This window comes from Pogona vitticeps, chromosome 1 (genome assembly GCF_051106095.1).
Source record: "Pogona vitticeps strain Pit_001003342236 chromosome 1, PviZW2.1, whole genome shotgun sequence".
Lineage (NCBI taxonomy): Eukaryota > Metazoa > Chordata > Lepidosauria > Squamata > Agamidae > Pogona > Pogona vitticeps.
Genome location: NC_135783.1, coordinates 199,886,219 through 199,904,469, shown reverse-complemented (window position 1 = coordinate 199,904,469; position 18,251 = coordinate 199,886,219). Strand labels below are relative to the sequence as shown.

General features: G+C 47.1%; 1 protein-coding gene across 2 annotated transcripts in view; it reads left to right on the top strand.

Annotated features, from left to right (window-relative positions):
* The window catches only part of HOXD3 (homeobox D3), a 51,636-nt gene that overhangs the window by 28,410 nt on the left and 4,975 nt on the right, over positions 1-18,251 (top strand). For both annotated transcript variants that reach the window (XM_072980485.2, XM_072980493.2), the window contains exons 3-4: positions 9,120-9,203; positions 16,534-17,193. In XM_072980485.2, the coding sequence (XP_072836586.2) occupies positions 16,614-17,193 (580 nt within the window). In that variant the 5' untranslated portion in view covers positions 9,120-9,203; positions 16,534-16,613. The remainder of the gene's footprint in view (positions 1-9,119; positions 9,204-16,533; positions 17,194-18,251) is intronic.

Here is an 18,251-nt window from a genome sequence, read left to right as displayed (position 1 = left end):
GCAGGCCTTTCCATTTCCAGCCCTTATCTTCAGGAGGAATCCATTTGAAGACACTGTAGTGGACTGAGAACTTTCCTGTAGGCTTTTAAGAAGAAAGCCCCCATTCCTTGCTGCCAAGATAAACACTCCTGAAAGCAATGAAACATTAATTTTTACACAAAGGTGGATTGCGCTATTTTTATCCTACATATATACACATGTTCATCCCTCTATTTTCCACATGTTGGCTCGTCTTCTCTTGATGAACAGCCAAGGATGGAAACCCATCCCCCCAAAAATGTGCCTCAAAGAGGACCTGATCCATGTATGAAAACAAGGCCCTCCCTTTTATCCAGGAGAGGGGTTGCTGGGATTGTGTGTGTGTGTGTGTGTGTGTGTGTGTGTGTGTGTGTGTGTGTGTGTGTGTGTGTGTGTGTGTGTGTGTGTGTGTGTGTGTGTGTGTATTTGTGTGTGTATGTGTATTTGGCAATGCACCACCACCACTACATGGTCGTTCATTTTCAACAAAAACAGCAACACAGCAAAGACCAGTAAAGACAGCAAAGACCATGTTCTGATGAAGGTTCTCCCTGGAGAAGAAGTGGCGAACAGCTCTTCTTGCTCCCACTGGTATGTTTTGTCTCTTGCACCGCTTCTGGTCATGATGGTTTGGACAAGGAAGCAAAAGGCGGCAGCGAGAACAAAATCTCCATTCACTCTCCCCTACCGCCAAGAGGAACTTCTCACGGAAGCACCTCCCATAGCTTTCCACGGCCAGGCTTGGCAACCCTTTCCCTTGATTTCATTTATTTTCTTTCTTTTCAGGCTGTGTGTGTATGTGTGTGTGTGTTAGTGGTGAAGGAGAGGGTTAAATATAACCATGTAGACCCAAATCATCTTGCTATGGAAGAGTCACAGCAGACAGCCTCTCAAAGTGCAAGGAAGATGATAAGAATAGATTTTTCTCCAAGTCCTGACCACGTGATGGGCGAAATAATTAATTCAGCGCGTCCCTTAAGAAACACGGAGTCGTCATTAATCTGCCAACCAAAGGACTCTATCAGACTTGAAAACTGAAGAGATCCCAAGAATATAATATACCAAGGGGCGCAGGCTCTTTCTATGCACACCTAGCTCTTTGGCTACAGCCGAAGAGGGGGAAAAATAACCAATAATAAAAGAAAGAAAGAAAGCGGAGCTTGGTAGGTACACATTTTCTTTCTTTTCTTTTATATTTCGAAATCCTTAATGAACTTAGCTGTCAAACGGTTGACAAATAGAGCCCCTTCTCTCCCTGATTTGTAACCCTACTCTCCAGTGAGAAGCTATTGTGGGCATATGGGTACGGGTATTGGGGGGGGGGAACACCCCAATGTTTACTCTTTATTATGTGATATGTGGTGCCGTGCAAATAACGGGTCTTTTCTGTATCCCTTGGTGGAAGAGTGAGCAAGAGAAGGTTTGACAAAAAAAAACTGCTTGTGTGGGGAAACAGCGAAGATTTACTGGTTGTTTATATCTTAACTGGGAACAATGCTAGCTGTCAGGGCATCTGCGGTCCATTCTTAAACGGTGAGAAAAGGCCCTGAACTTCTTTTCATGCCAGGGTCATAAATTTTTCTTTGCGTCATAATAGAAGGCTATAAAACGGAGTTGAAATTTTACCCAAGGCAGACTTTAACCAACAGATAATGAATTCTAAGGGTACTTCACCACCGCCACCCCTCCTGATCCTGCTAGGCGATCGCGTAGTAGCATCACACAAAGGCATGATGATTTTGGTGAAGCCGGCTTAGAATATATTCGGATCTGAAAGGATTTGGAGAAGATACCTGGGAGAGAGATAGTCCCACTGGAGTCGGTATTCAGTTGCTATTGTAGGATTCTAAGAGTCTTCTTTTCTTTTCTTTTCTTTTCTTGGCTTGACATTGCTTAAAAAGAACAGGAATTTTGAACACGCAATGCATTATATCCTGCCTATGCATTTGTGTGTGTGGATAGAGAAGCAGATGGAAAGACAGATGGATGCTCATAGGCACCCAAACGCATACCCAGACCAGTGTACATGCTGCAAGCTTTATTAGCCTTCCTTCTAAATCTCCGGTTCTCTGGAGGTAACGTGTTTTTTTCCACGTAGCGCAATCTTTATTAAGCCTCTCTTAGATACCTTTTCTCCGAAGGGGAGAAAAAAAAAACCACACAAATAAATACAGGTTGTTGTTTTTATTATTTCCCTTGTGTGTCAGAACACAGGCACACTTTCCTGCGCTGTGAATTATACATCCAAACAATGATACATTAACTTAATTATTACAAAAAAAAATGACAAACGCTTATGGGCTGAAATACGGACAAAAGAACAGATTTGCTGTTCCAGAATTCGTGCGTTTAGGCGCCAGCGGGTGCACCCGCTGAGACACACACAAGTTTGCATTCTCTCCCCGCAACTTAAGACCCCAAAACGAGATCCCAAAAGAGAGACGAGGGGACAAACTCCTCACCTAAAGGGAAAAGGCCCTTCCACAATAACTTCGGTTCTTGCATATCGGCGGGAATATTTTATCAGCTTGACAATTGCCGGGTTTGTTATAAATCATCCAAGCAATTCCTCGAAGGGTGTGAGGTTGATCCGTGTGTGTGTGTGTGCGTGCGTGTGTGATGAAGGGGGGGTGAGGTGTGGAGGGGAAGAAAGGCCAGGATTGTAAATCTTTCCATTTTATTGCTCTATGAACATATGCTTCGCCCGAGAAGCCTTAGATCCCCATCTGCCTTCACCCTTGGCTCGCAACGCTTCCAGGCTGAATTTGGGGCTGGTTCCTTTGCTTTTGGTGTGTTTATTTTATTTTAAACACACCCATTATAGGTGGCCTTCCTAGCCATGTGCGATTTCGCTCGCCCCTAGAGATGTTTACAATCACTTTTTCTTTTATACCCTTCTTTATCTGTCCTGGCTTGGCGGTGTTCTTGACCGTCTTCTCCTCTAAGGAATGAGGAAAAGTCCTGCATGCATACGTATATGTGAATGAGTGTGGGTTTTGTGTGTGCGCGCGTCCTCACCACCGGTTCACCTATGTGGTATTTAATTTGGACTCGGCCTTCCCTGTCCGACTGCAAAGGGTTTGGCCGACAGGTTAAAAGAAACTGTTAAGGCAAGGAACGGCCAAGCCATAAGCCCACGGCTCTCACATCTAGCCCTTGAAAAGAGTGGGTCCAATGGGATGCGATCCGACTAAGCACCTTTACTTAGGAGTAAGTTTCACCGGCTAAAAAGTCCCTTGTCAGTATGCACAAGACCAGGACACAGAAACACTCTGCTTTTGATTAGATCGACTCTCTCCCGCCGGCTTTAAATTGCACACACCCCACGAAATGTTTCACAGCCTCGCATCGGAGGCTCTCCCTCCCTCCCTCTTCTCTCTCTCTCTCTCTCCCGCCCCCCACATCGCCCCAAACTTCCACAACCAGGCTGCAATCTCTTCTGCCCGCCTTTCTTAAAGACTGGTTTGCCAACTCAGGAGAAAGAGAAGTAATTTAGATAAATGCAACCGCACACTTACGGTGAGTATCGTTCAGGCAATACATTACTGTCAGATCTCCATGCTTTGGATGGTAATGCAATTTTGGGAGATTCGAGATTAGGTCGGGGGTACTTCTACAGTTCTGAGTGACTCTGGTGGCTCAGACAAAAGCCCCTCGGGAGCAGCGCCCGGCCTCACCTGACTTGCTTGGAATAGGCTTTGCGCGAACAACCGGGCCCTCGGTGTTTTATCTCTAAAGACGGCTTATATACCGACGTGGAAGCGGGGATAGCGGTAGAGAAGGAGGACAAAACGAAGGACTTCTCCCATCACTAGGCCACAGGAAGAATCCGCCGTGTTGCCCGAACTGCTTCTACCTAATTCGACCCCCTTCTAGTTGCGTTATTTAATAACAACGAGCCAAACACTTCCGCGCGGCAAGACTCGGGAAGAAGCGCAGCCGCCGCCGCCCCCCCCCCCCAGACACTTTCCGCCGCCTGTGCAGAAGTCCGTCGTCCCGACAGCAGAGTTTGACAACTAGGACGCGATCCACCGCTCTTCTTTCTTGCCTTCTGCCTTAAAGTCATAACTATTTTTGAGAAGCAATGGGGGAGAAGCCCCTCCTCTGCCACTAAGAGGAGCCCCCACCCCAATCCCTCCCATCCACACACACACACACACACACACACACACACACACACACACACACACACACACACACACACACCCATTTGTTCGACACATAGGATTATTATTGTTATAATCCCACTGTGTTTCTTGAGCGCAAATTACCGCGGCGGTTTAATTTGTCACCAAGAGACTGGAGGAGCTCCCAGCTTCACCCCTCACCCCCACCCCACCATCTCTCCTATGAAATATTTGACTAAGGGGATCCGAGTCAGCTGGAGACGTGAGGATTTGTTAAGGATACTCCAGCCGGGCGCTCGGCCGCCCCTTGGCACTGGACTTCGTGAGTGGAGATTTTTGTATGAATCAGGCTGTGCCCAGGCGATGCTCTTGGCTTTTTTTTCCCCCATAGGAAGGCTTGCGGGTGCTTTTGGATCCCTGGGTCAGCCCACCTCCGCTCCCCAGACTTTCGAGCGCTGATATTGGGGGAGGATTTATCCAGAGGATAACCCGAGTGGAAGTCCCAGCCTTAATCAGAGCCATCTCCTCTCTCAGGATCACGTGAACAAATATGCTTGTATTTTAAGGCAGCGCCTGTTTTCCTTATTACAGAAGGCTTTCTCTGTGGCTCATATATATAGGTCTATATCTATATGACTATATCGCATACATGGCTTCATCGCCTGGTTATTTGCAAACAAAGCAACACCATAAGCTAGCCAAGTGACGTCTTTTTCCGTGGGGCTGATCGTCAAGGATTTTTAGAATACATGTGTATATAATGTATGCATATATAAGTATACATTACTAATCCCAGCAAACTCAAAATCCATTTGCGCTCTTTTATTGGCGCTCCAGCCTTCGTCTTTATTCTATCGGGAATACTGGTCTATGGAAATGCCTGGGCAAACGCGCAAGATCAGTTTTAGGAGTGTATTGTCTACAGAACAAAGGAGGAAGGATATATCCTCAAAGCTGCAAATCCACAGTTTTTGACCGGGAAGAACAGTTTTAGCATAAGCAGGGATACAGGTAAGCAACTGCATGAGCTTAAACAAAGATGGAATTCTGCATCCTACCCCAGTGCCCTCAACTCCTGACTCTAAAGGGAAAGAAAAGAGAAGGTGCTGGTAATCAATCCGGGGGACATAAAATAAATGCATAGACACCGTATCTTTGTAGATCACTTGAAATGGTAACAGGTTGATGGTTGTGGTTGTGGTTGTTTTTGTTGTAGCAAATTATGGGCCTTTCCGAATTGTAGCTTTCCCCCAAGGCTGCCTTTATCTAGGGTAACCTAAGGAAGGCAGGAGGAGAAACCTGGATTTCAAAGAACGAGGGTGGGGGGCCAGGAAGATACAAAACCTTTGTGTTTAAATATGAAAACAGATGTATTTCTTTAGGTGTCCTGCTAAATTTTAGGGCTCTTGTGTTTTTGAATAGTTCTGCTCTTCTTTTGGCATGGATAACTGGACTAAGCTAACAATGCACTATATACCTGCAGTCACATTTAATAGATACCCTGTGGAAATAGTATTCCTGCCTCCTGTTTGGAGGGAATCCCAGAAAGTAATATTTTGTCTTGCGTCTTTTTCTTGTACTGCACCTTCTTTTTAATCTGAATTATTTCCCCCATACCCCAAAACACACACACACACACACACATACGCTAACAAAGCATACTGGTTGGTCATAACTGTGGTGGGCTTGTATAAATCTATAGAAAAGCCCCAAAATGAGCTAGGGTAAGTGTGCCCATATGATTCGTCATAAATAAAGATAAGCCACAATCCAAGAGAGGCAGGCAGATCTGCTCTCTCACTGGTTTTCATAAGAGGAGTATTTTTGCATATTTACCTGAAAGTAAATTCCACTCCTCACTTAGATTACTTAAGACTGCAACACGGGTGTGCCCAATTCTGTGATGGATTGTGGCCAATAAATATTACAGAGATGGGGATTCTAATTCACACGCATCACAGAATTAGGCATACCCGTGTTGCAGTCCTAAGTAACGTACAGTATTTAAACGGAGAGTTGTAAAAACTTATAGCTGTGACGCTGTTACATTCATTTGCTTGGAAGTAAACGTAGAGGTATTTTAGTGGAACAGGAATCCGCAATATACTTTAATAATAATCATGTGCAGTCAAGTCTTGCTTGGAAAGAAATCCAGATGAGCTTAGTCAAACTTACTGCCAGGTAAATTCGCCAAGCACTATGGGGGAGCCATGCGGTCTGCTCGACTACCATTTATCCACCTAGTAAATTTCGCATAAGTTTCAGCAGGAAGCTTCTGAGACTTGGAAGGAAGGCAATTTATAGCTGTGTATAATATTTATTTATTTATGTATGGCTCTAGATCCAGAGGTCAGTACCTGCATGCATTTCCCCGATTCCACGCACACACACTCCAGCGCGTTAACGCACAGTATTCTGACCAGGCAGCGGTGAATTGCGCTTTGGGCAACGTTTTGCGCAAGGCTGGATCGGAAGAAGCTTCCAGCAAGCTACCGCACTCTCCCCCCCCCTCCCCCGCGCGGCTCTCTTTTCCTTTAGCCCTTTTGCCTCCAAGCTGCGGGGCTGACAAGTTAGTCAGCTGAATCCAATTACGGCAAGCGGCATTTCATTTCCTTACGCGGCAGGGATCGCTCTCGCTTGGAACTTCACCTAAAATTTCCATCCTTCCTTCCTTCCTTCCTTTCTCTCTCATTCTCGCCCTGTCGGCCCGGGCCTGAAGGATCCTCGAAGATTGGCCCTAGAGTCTAGCGAGACCGGGACAACACTGAGGACGATGCTACAGGCAGCCGCTCTTGGTTTGCTATTTTGTGCCTTCAGGTCAATTCCGACTTATGGCGGCCCTTTCTAGGGTTTTTCTAGGCAGAGAGTACTCAGAGGTGTTTGACCGTTCCCATCTTCTGGAGATGTGCAAAAAGCTGGTGCAGTGGGACAGCCGATTTGAAAGCACAACCGAAAGTTGGGTGGTTGTCAGATCAAAAGACAGATGGTAGCCCAAACCGGCTTGCAAATATTTGAGTTCACTTGCTTTTATTGTTTTGTCTTTTTCTTCCTTCCTTCCTTTCCTTCTTTCTTTCTGGCAACAACAACAACAATAACAAGGAGTCTAAATCAGCGTTTCCTTCCCTTGTGGCATGGGTGCAGCAGAGATATTCAGAAGTCGATAATTAATTAGACACGAAATGAAAACTTACCAAGTTAATCAACAGCGAGTAACATGGGCTGGCTTTTTACAAATAATGGTCCTTCTACTCAGGTGCTTCTATGAGGTGGCACCCACCCACCAGCATTTTGCCAACTCCCTCCTTCTCCCTCAACTTAAGCCTTCTTCGTCCACTACGCAGGGTTCCTTCTTTTGCATCAACTCCTTTTTTTTCAAAAAGGGACCAAAATAATACCAACAAAACTGCTTAAAACTAACACGTGCCCAGGTGAATAGCTTATATAAGGTGGATGCTGGGAACAGGTCTTTCTGGAGTGAAAGAAGCATGGTGTGTGTGTGACCGGCAAGGCGGCATTCACCCAAACCTCATTTGGCCAGCTTAAATTAAAGGTGGCTGGGGAGGGGTAAGAAGGGCTGCCTGCCTCACAGCTGGACTTGGAGAGGGATAAGAGAAGGAAGTTGGGAGCTCGTTTTTTTGCTGGCAGCTGTTGGAGGGTGCTTCCGTTGGGTTGTTCATTAAGTGGTGAGTTATGGCTGTACAAGCCAAAGGTCATTTCAAAGGCTTATGCTTGTTAGATATTCTCTTTATAATGGCCCTAGCTTCATTGTGGGGAGATGCCACCCACCCCTCCCCCAGAGCACTAGTAGCTCTGTGGATGTTGTCAGAAGTTTTTAGTTGGCAAATTCAGATGCAAAGGCCAAACTGTAGTCCCACATAAAGAGAGGGAGCTGATGTTTTGGAAGGATGAGTAAGCTGTAGCTTCAAAAATGTGTTGCCTACGAATACATTCTCTCTCTCTCTCTCTCTCTCTCTCTCACACACACACACACACACACAGAGAGAGAGAGAGAGAGAGAGAGAGAGAGAGAGAGAGAGAGATATCCAATCTGAGTGCATCTCCTTGCAACAACCCAAAGGCAGACTGCTAAGATACTGCAAGGGGAGTCATGGTCGGATTTTACTTAGTGTGACATACCCAGGGTATTCCCCAGCTGTGCATTATGCATGAGTCTCAGTTATTATTATGGCACAGAGGCTCTTCCTGAGAGCCTTCTATTCTTCGGAGGAGAATGATGTGCCTTGGATGTAAATATTTGCCTCCTTTTTATATGTGTGACGGTTTGGGGGTACACAGTTTGATTCAACCAAATCTCCTTTTCAAGGGGCAAGCTACAAAGTTGCTGTTCACACAACTATGGTTATTTATTTATTTATTTATTTATTTATTTATTTATACATACCGTCCCACCTCAAAATGAGCAAGCAAAAGTAGGGAAATGTGTTACAGTTCTGAATATTCTGCTTGGAAACGTTGCCGAGGATGTGAGAGCCTCTAAACGCCTAATTTAAAAGCATATGATCTTTTGCAATTACTTGATTGCCTAAACCCTTGCTTGTTAGGTGGGTAACAACAGAACTGGGCTGGCTCGTATATATTCAGAGACTATTAAAGTTCCCTTCGTATATTATTTGGTGACAATTCAAATGACTTAATTTCAGCAAGAAAAAAAAAACTCTTAAATTATACAGTCACATAAGGCCAGGAACGAAAACACATTTCTTTGGGAATAAGTCCCATCCTATGTGTGTGAGAGAAACTATTACTCATATGTAGGTTGCTTCTAAAATATATTATTTATGAAGTCCAGAGACGGAAATGAGAAAGAAAGAAAGAAAGAAAGAAAGAAAGAAAGAAAGAAAGAAAGAAAGAAAGAAAGAAAGAAAGAAAGAAAGAAAGAAAGAAAGAAAGAAAGAAAGAAAGAAAGAAAGAAAGAAAGAAAATATTTTCACTGAATTTTCTCCTTTGTTCCAGGTACAGCTCGTCATTTTATCCAAAGGAAGCTGAGGATCCTACTAACAGGGTTACAGATAAAATTCAAGAAAAAACGTAGCTGTGGTGAGTTCCCCCACCCTCTTTAAAATAATTGTTTTGCCTGCATCCTCCTTGGCCACTGTTCCTCCATGTAGGGGTTACCAACAGATGATGCATTCTGTGTGGAAGAGGGATTGGGGGTGGGGGGGTGGCGAGGAAATCTAGCTATTGATTCCTCCTAGGAGCCCTTTATACAGTATACCTCACATAGTGCAAAGCTGACAATCGATTTTCAAAAATGGTTAGTACTCAGTAGCCTTAACCTTACACTTGGAATAAACAGAAAAGGATGTTATCACAAAGGCGGTAGTATTGCTATTTCTCCTAAGAAGAACTAATATATCCCGTTACCACACTTCCATAGATCATTATTAAAGGGGAAGGCGAGGGTGGAAAATTCTCTTTGTGAAGCTCTTCCACAAGGATCCCGGTCGGTCCCACCAAGCCCCCACGCTACTCTCCTTCGGGTGCCCACCTCGAGGTGTCCAATCAAACCCGATCCCGCATAAATTAAGCACTTTGGAGTATCACAAATTTCATTTCTGGGAATGCAGTGGGTGAAACCATGGCAGGCTCCTTTGAATGCATTTAGTAAGAGCTGTAACGGCGTTATCTGCTTAGCTATTGGAAGGAAATGACTGAGCGGGGGGGGGGGGGAGAGAAGGCTGGCAGGGGAGAAAAGACAGCTGGCATATTATAGCAGAGGCAGCCGTGTTAGTTTGCGCTGGAATATCAGGCAAAAGTAAAAGCAAAATAAAAAAAACTTAAGAAGGCGAAAACGCTGCGGCACCTCAAGGACTAGCCCCTGTAGTTGAAGGCGAGCTTTCGTGGATCAAGCCCACTTCCTCAGGCCTGTTATGAACACCAAGGCGGGCTCCTACACACAAGCTCATACCACCGAAGGCGCAATCCCGCTGCCAACGCGGCGGCGGTGACAGCCCCATGACACAGTGGGACGGTGACAGAAGATGGCAGCTACGGCCCGGGCACATCCATCATCCAAGGTCTCCCTCGGAAGGATCGCTCCTTTCCCCGGGGCTCCTTCCTGGCGGCGGCGGGGCAGAGATCCCTCGGTTGAAGGACTGACGTTCCTCCTTCCAAACCCAGACCCCGAGAGGCCTTCCAGGGTCGGTCGAAAAGGGGTCCCTGGCGTGTCCAAAGGCCTGTTGGGCTTCTCCTCTGCGTCTTTGGAGGGGGGGCGGCGGAGGAAAATCCCGGCTTTCCTTTAACGTCTGGGCCAGAGTGATAGGAAGGCCCCGAGGCCCTTTATATACAGAGTGCGGGCGGTGAAGAGACCCCCTTCCCCCCCCCCCTTCCATCCAGACCGGGGCCTTCGCCTGCAGCCTCGTCTCCCACGCAGCCTGTTTTACACTTTGCTGTGCCCGGATCCTTTTCTGCCTCTCTCTCTTCTCCCCCCCGCCAACCCGCCACTGACCCTTCGCCACCCTCTCCCCGCCCCCGCCCGTTTCTCCGGCTTCTCCCCCCCCCCTTCCCCGGCTTCCATTCCGTTCCTTACTGAAGCGTTTACTGCCCGAGCGCCAAGAGCCATAAATTGTACTTCCCCCCCCCCCTCCGCCTCTGACAGGTGCATTGATATGCGCGGAGAGAACTCCGGCTGCTTAATAACCACTCCTCCGGCCTCTCGTCCTGCCTTTTATTTATTCGGTATCATATTAGATATTGATCCCCCCGCAGAATTAAGTGTCGTGGACGCATTAGCAGAGGACTTGCTTCATATGAATACAGTCTGCGGCGGGCGGGCGGGCGATCCGATCGAACGCGGTGGCGAGAGCCGGGAACTTCTCGGGACCGGCGCGGAGTTCGGTTGTGCCGCTGCAGACACGTGGGGGGTTTGCATGTGTGCACGCGAAGGCGGGGAGAGCTGGCGGCGAGATCATAAAGAGAGGAGGAGGGAACGTAGAGGGGCCTCCTGATCTAACTACTCTTCGGAGCAGATGGAGAGGGGTCTGAAGGCCATGGGGACGGATGCTTCCCCCTGCCTTGCGCTCAAGGCTGCGGACGAGGCTGACTTCTCTCGTGCTCCTCTTGGGGAAGGGAGCTCGAAGCGCAGACTAGGGTACTCGGCGGCTTCCCTTCGATTCAGCCTCCCACGCTGGCTGCAAAGAATTTGGGCCAAAAGACGGAATGTATATAAGCCGCGCCTTGAGCGTTCCCCACAGAAGCCCGGCTTTTAAGCAGGGGGCCATCCTGGCGAAGCTCAAAAAAATACTCGGCATTTCTTTCGTTTTATGAAGGAAGGGAAGAAGGAAAGCGGGGGGGGGGGGATTCATTCTCTCTCTCTCTCTCTCTCTCTCTCTCCCCCCGTGCAGGGGGGAAGGGAGATCTAAAAGATGAGCCACCAAACAGTAGAGCATTGTCCATGTGATTTATGGCCCTTTGCCTCCTTTTAAGGTTCAAGCAGAGTTCACAAGCAGTTGGTATTTCAGAAAAGAAATAAAGCTTCTCAGTTTTGCTGCAATATTGTCTCTGAAGGCCTCTCCTGTGTTGTTTGAGGGGAACCCGGCTTTAGGGGACGAAATGGGAGGCAATGATAGCTTGGAATAAATAGGCTGTGAACAACAGCAAGATGATCTTTATGATTCTGGATTATCATTTGGGAACACGCAAATGTTTAAATGCTCTTAATGTTTGGATAAGTAGAAGGTAATTTGGAACCCTTTCTCGGTCCTTCTCCCACGTTCCTCACGTTTCTCCTTCTTAGCAGAATCCTACTAGCATTTCATGACCATTTGATTTCAGTCTACACATTTGCTCTGCCTGCATACACACATAAATATCTGCCAGCTGACAATAAGACTTTATGTGATAAATAGTGAACACTGGTCCGGAAAATCTCATGCCCAAATAAATTAGAAAATCTTGAAGGTGGCACAAGACGCTGTTGTTTTTGTTGCAGCCGATGAACATTGCTACTAGCCCTCTGAAATTTTGATTTTCTAAGGGTGTGTGTCTTGAAACAGATGGACCAGGCCATGCAACCACCTTCCTTGGCCTATTGTACAAATATTTTATTTGTGTGTGTGTGTGTGTGTGTGTGTGTGTGTGTGTGTGTGTGTGTGTGTGTGTGTGTGTGTGTGTGTACACTTTTTAAAGCTTTTATATATATATATATATATAATGTACTAAAAAGTTTTTTAAAACACCTTAAGGAGTCTTAGTAGGATAAACAAAATGTGTCTGAGGAGTCTAGTCTCCTGCTGTTTAAAATGCAGAGTGAATCTTTTCAAACTTCCTAAAGGGCCTGACTACTTTGCAAGTTAAATTGAGGGTAGTAAATTATGACAAACATAGGAAAGCAGAGCAAATTAAGACTATTTTAATGACAAATATGATGTATGATTAATTAAGTCCCAGCCATTATGTCCATAAGTGATTACCAGGAAGACAGCAAACTTTCAAATAAAAATGAAGATACTAGTATATCAGTGCCATTATCTACATAATGATGCAAAGTCACAGGGATTGGTTACTAGTTGGTGTGTGCGCGCCTTTTCAGGGGCATTCAGATGGCTTGGTTGTGGGACCCAAACCTGTCTCATTTGGATGCAAACATGCAGAGATTCAGCAGCAGCCCTTGAGATCCCGCACCTCCCAATTGTCATGTTGCCTATTCAAGGGCTGACTTAGGAACCCACAAAAATGTTACATAGATGGGAAAAATATATTTGATGGAGAGGGTTTGTGCATTCACAATCTAATCCTGTGCAGTTTTACAAAAAGCCCTCCTGAGTTCAGCTGCACTTACAAGAAAGAGTGACTAATATTGCAGGTGAAAAGTTTAGAATCACTCACTAGAGAGGCTACAGCAAGAAGTGGCCCGCTTGCTGGTTTTGTTCCCACAGGTGAAACCCTTGTGCAGCTTTAGTTAGGAGACACTCCCCAAAGACTGTGGAGCTTCTGAATGAACAGATATGGGATTAGGCCACCTGCCACTCACTTACTCTGAAGTTCATTTAATTGGAATGAGATGGATATTACTTCTAAATTAATTATTTAGGCATTAAGCATTAGCAACCTAGTTTTCATTGACTGCCAGTGTCATTTCTCCTTTTAGGAGACTGTAAACTTCAGAACACATTTTCTGGACATCTCAGTCCCAAACACTTTAAAATAAAGTCCATGAGTTTGCCTTATAAACTTATGCACTGTATGTCTGATACATCGCATTCCAATACAGACTGATATGTATCTGTCTCACTATCTAGTGAGTCTGAATCCTGCTTTTCCTCAAAATTGCTCAGGATATTTTGCACCCCTTCTAGTTTATCCCCATAACAAGCCTACAAGGTGGCTTAATTAGAGATACAAACTGTGACCCACAGTCACCTGGTCAGCTTCCTGATGAATGGAGATGTAAATCCACATCTTTTTAATCTAGGTCCACAATGGTATCCCATGCTTCATGGCAGATATAAAATATATTGTAGTATATTTGTCCAGAAAGTACTAACTGATATGTAGAGGCATACATCAAAACCAGGACAGAAAGTACAGAAATCCTTTCTGTCCCTTCATTGTCTAAAAAAAAGAAAAGAAAGAAGTTTATATAGATTCTAGCACAGACCAAACACTACACAGAACACATGAGGAAAACATATGTTGTGTATTGTATAATTTTCTTGAATTAGGAATCCACATAGAGATAAACAGACAGGAAAAGGGTTTCCCACACACACACCCAATGCAAACTCATCTAGTGTAAATTGCCTGCTATGGGGGAGAAAAATGTGAAGTCCGGGGAAATAACCCACAAAAAACCTTGGTTGAAGTGTCTCTAAAGACTAAGAGCCAAGGTAGCTGACCTAAGTATTTTTCTTTATGTTGCAAATGAAAGTTATTGAATGCCCTTAGTTACACTTTAACTTCTTCCAAATCTTCCCAGGAAAAGCAAAACAAAACACTAAGCGACAGAGTATACAATAGAGATGGAATTTTCTCTGGTTTTTCAGTTTTCAATTCTAGTTCAATCCATCATGTCACTACCGGCTCACAAATATTCTTGTGCATGTGTGATGGGGGCGACGACCAAGAGCACTGGAAGGATGAACAAGACAAAAACAAGCAACAACAAAAAAATGTTAATACAAAGATCAAATATCTATGATACAGAAATGACTGAGAAACAATATAAAGGAAAGAATACGGTGAAAGAGACAGAAGTGGGTTTCTTAAAATGAAAAGAATAAAACTAGTAATTTGTTTATTTAAATTGTTGTGTTGTTATGTCAGGCCAAATAATTTCTGACTTATGGTGAACCTATGAATTAGTGACCCTTATTTAAACTTTAACTTCCAACATTTTTCCCGATTAGTCTAGTAAGCCAGGTTTAAACATAACCCTCAAGGGCTTCTTACTTACCTTTTTATGTAAGTCTACTGAACAGTCAATTTCACATCAGTTAGAAGAGTAAGTTAGATTGCCTTTTGAGTTCTGAAAAATCATCCTCAGTATTTATTTTTCAAGGAAGTGGTCATGAAACATTTTACTTCTCTGGTTAAAATGGACAAATAGGAAGCCATAAGGCCCACCTGCACTGCATACCCTGTTTCCCTGAAAATAAGACAGGGTCTTTTATTAACTTTTGCTCCAAAAAATGCATTAGGGCTTATTTTCTTATGTGTGTTTTTTTATATACAACAATCTACATTTATTCGAATACACCACTCATGCCATCTTTTTCTGGTTGTGGCACAATGGTGGAGGGCAGGGTTTCCCTTGACTGGGGCTTATTTTTTGTGGTAGGGCTTATATTACGGGCATCCTGAAAAATCATACTAGGGCTTATTTTCAGGTTAGGTCTTATTTTGTGGGAAATAGGGTAAAAGGACCCATGTCCTTCTGCTAATCTGAGATCAATTTATCTTGTGCTGGACAAGACTTGTATGGTTACCTTTTTGATGTCACAACCACTTGCAAAGCCAACTTGCTCAATTTAATTATTTCAATGGGCTAAATCCAATATTAATCCTACATAGGGCAGACCCACTGAAATGAACAGAACAAGGTAACCCAAACCTGCATCTTTTGTTTTCAATGGCTGATGTTGTAGGTCGGAATACTACTGGATATAGCCCACAGCTGCATCGAGCATTGAGCACTAGTCTGACCCCCCCCCCCAATGTCCTTGGCATTCAGGTGTAAAAGCACAAAAGCCACTTCACTTAAGGGTCCTGGACCACTTCCTTCCTATCTGCACCTCTCTACACATCTACAGTGGCAAGAGAAATCTATGAATTGTTTCAGATCCAGATGTAAGGCCGGACTTTTCTGGGGGGGGGGACTCGGGAGAAGGCAGGAGAGTAAGAGAGAAGATAGGTCCCATGGAAGCCCAGGCCAGTAGTGAATGATGCGGAATGTGTGTCGAGGGGTGTGTGCGAGTGAGAAAGTGGGCCTGAGAAGAAGAGCTCTCTGAGCACAGCAGCTGGGCCCACCCAAGTGTAAGTGTGCGAGAGAATTCCTTGCTGTGGGAAAGGAGGAGCGGGCAGGAGGGAGAATGGGACGAAAAGTTAGTGTTGGATATCGAGGTGATAAAGGGAAGAGGCAGGGTAAGAAATTCTGCTAGTTTCAGTGAAAGCCTAGGTTGGCCAAGGGGTGCGTATGTGGAAGTTAGCAGTGGGCGGGTGGTGACGGCATGCTCGCATAACATCCACTCTATGGCCCTCCTTATACTTGTGAGGTGTGTATTACACAACAGTCCAAGGATACCTGTTTTTGAGTGCGACAGAGAGAGATTAGAACTCTGCTGTCAACCCACATCTCTTCGGGGCACGGCAGTTCTGTCCCACGAGAGGGGGGACTACTAAAAACCTTGCTCGCCTGCCCCTTGCCTAGCCCGTTAGGAGGTGGCTCCGATGCCTGAACGCCCCCCCCCCACCATCGGTTTTATATATATATATACCTTGTGGGTGAGAAAGGTCGTCTAGGAATTGCCCGGAGTTTGCCTCTGCCCCTTGCGGGCCTGATCAGGAGAGGGCGCGGGTTTGTGCGGTGTGTGTGTGTGTGTGTGGATCCGCATACTCAAGAGGGCCCGCCTGCGACAGGGCCCTAGTTCGCTGGCCGGGGGGGGGGGGGGGCAAAACATGACCGAGTTGGGAGAGGCTGCCCTAGTGTGTGCGTGCGGTGGGGTCAGGACTTGGGAGCAGTGGCGGCTGCGCAGGGGCCGCACCTGGGGAGGCCCGTCTGGGCTCCGGCGCCCTCTGGAAAGCGGTTGTGTGTGTGTGTTGGGGGGGGAGAGCAGACGTCCCGGGGCCCTTCTGGTCTGGCGGCTTCCCTCCCCTCCCCCACGACTGACCCCTCTCTTTGTCTCTCTGTGGCTTCCCCTCCCCCCTCCAGGTGGTGTCGTGGGCCAAGCGTGGCCGGAACCCAAGACGTGAGAGGCAGGCGAGGCCGTGCGAGGAGGAAGGCGGCGGTCCATGTTATTTGAGCGGGCTCCCGAGGCCTCGGCGAGCGCAGAGCCCACCATGCAGAAAAGCGCCTACTACGACACCTCGGCGCTCTTCGGCGGCTACGGCGGCTACGGCAAAGCGGACGCCTACGGCTACCCCACCGGCCCGCCGCAGCCCTACGCCCAGCCGGCCCTGGACACCGACTACCCGGCCTCGGCTTGCTCCCTCCAGGGCGCCGCCCCCGTCCGAGCGCCGCCGGCCCACAAGAGCGCCGACCTGGGCGGCAGCTGCATGCGCCCGGGCGGGGGCAGCCAGCCCGCCCCTCCGCCGCCCCCGGGCCTGGGCGAGCAGCCGCCCCCGCCGCAACAACCGCAGCAGCAGCAGCAGCAACCGCCGCCGCCGCCCCCCCAAGCGCCGCCGCCGCCGCCGGCGCTGCCCTCGCCCTCCCCGCCCAATAACAACCCTGCCCACGCCGTCCCTGCCAAAAAGGGCAAAGGCGGGCCCAACGCCTCGGGCGGCTCCACGGCCACCATCAGCAAACAGATCTTCCCCTGGATGAAGGAGTCCCGCCAGAACTCCAAGCAGAAAAACAACTGCGCCCCCGCAGGTATTCCCTCCACCCCTGCCCTCCTGGCTTCTCTGGCGCAGGGCATCCCACCGCCCTCCCCCTCCATCCCCTCCACCGCTCACCCAAGCAGGTGTAATACCTTGTCTCTGCCGGGAGAAGTTGCTTTAAGGAGGACGACCGTTGTCAGACCCTTTCAGCCTCGGCAGTTAGTACCGCCCGAGAGTCTGGGAGATGCCACCCAAACAACTAACTTTTGCCAAACTCTGCCTTTCATAATCACCTTGGGGTCATCAGAGACGAAGTGCATCTAGTCCAGCATCCTGTTCTTCCCCCAAACAGAAGCCTCCATGGGCAACAAGCATGGCAAAAAGTGAAAAGCCTCTCCCATTACAGTACTTCCCAGTCACAGGGATTCAGTTAGCCCTCAGGACTGATCTCCCCGGAAGGGTCCCTTTTCCCAGAATCGACACGTGCCACACCTTAAAACCATCTCAGTCTGTGCTGTCATGACATTCTGTGGCCACAAATTCTGTACAGGAGGTTTTCTCCCTCCAGATGTGTGCAGTCCCCCACCTGCACGGCATCCTCCTGCAGGAAACCGCTGTTCACCTGTGGAGCTTGCCCTTAAGCTTCTGGACAGAAGAGCAACCTTCACACAGACCTTCTCCTTTGGCTGACTTTTAACAGTCATGGGTGGAGGGATGGTGGATCCTGCCTCTGTAGGATTTCATGATCCTGACCACGTGGTGATGTCCGTCCTGCTCTCCCTGGCCTACAAGATAAAAGAGAAACGGGGGGGGGGGGAATAACCTTGAGGGCCTGAGAGAGCTGGGCCAACAGCACAAAGGGTCTTTGAATGCTCCTTTCTGGGACATTCCGCCTGAGGAGGAATCCTGTGTGACTTCAAAGCTTTCACACCAAAATTGCTCTAAATGTAAGAACTCAAACTGTCTGTTTTGTTTCCTGTTTTTGAACATCCCTCCTCACATTAAAAAGAGAGGTGTGTGGGTGTGTGGAGAGAATTCAGCCCAGCTAGGTGAATTATTTCAAAAAGCGAAACATGCCTCAAAGCCCTCCAGATGAGGCAAATTGCAATG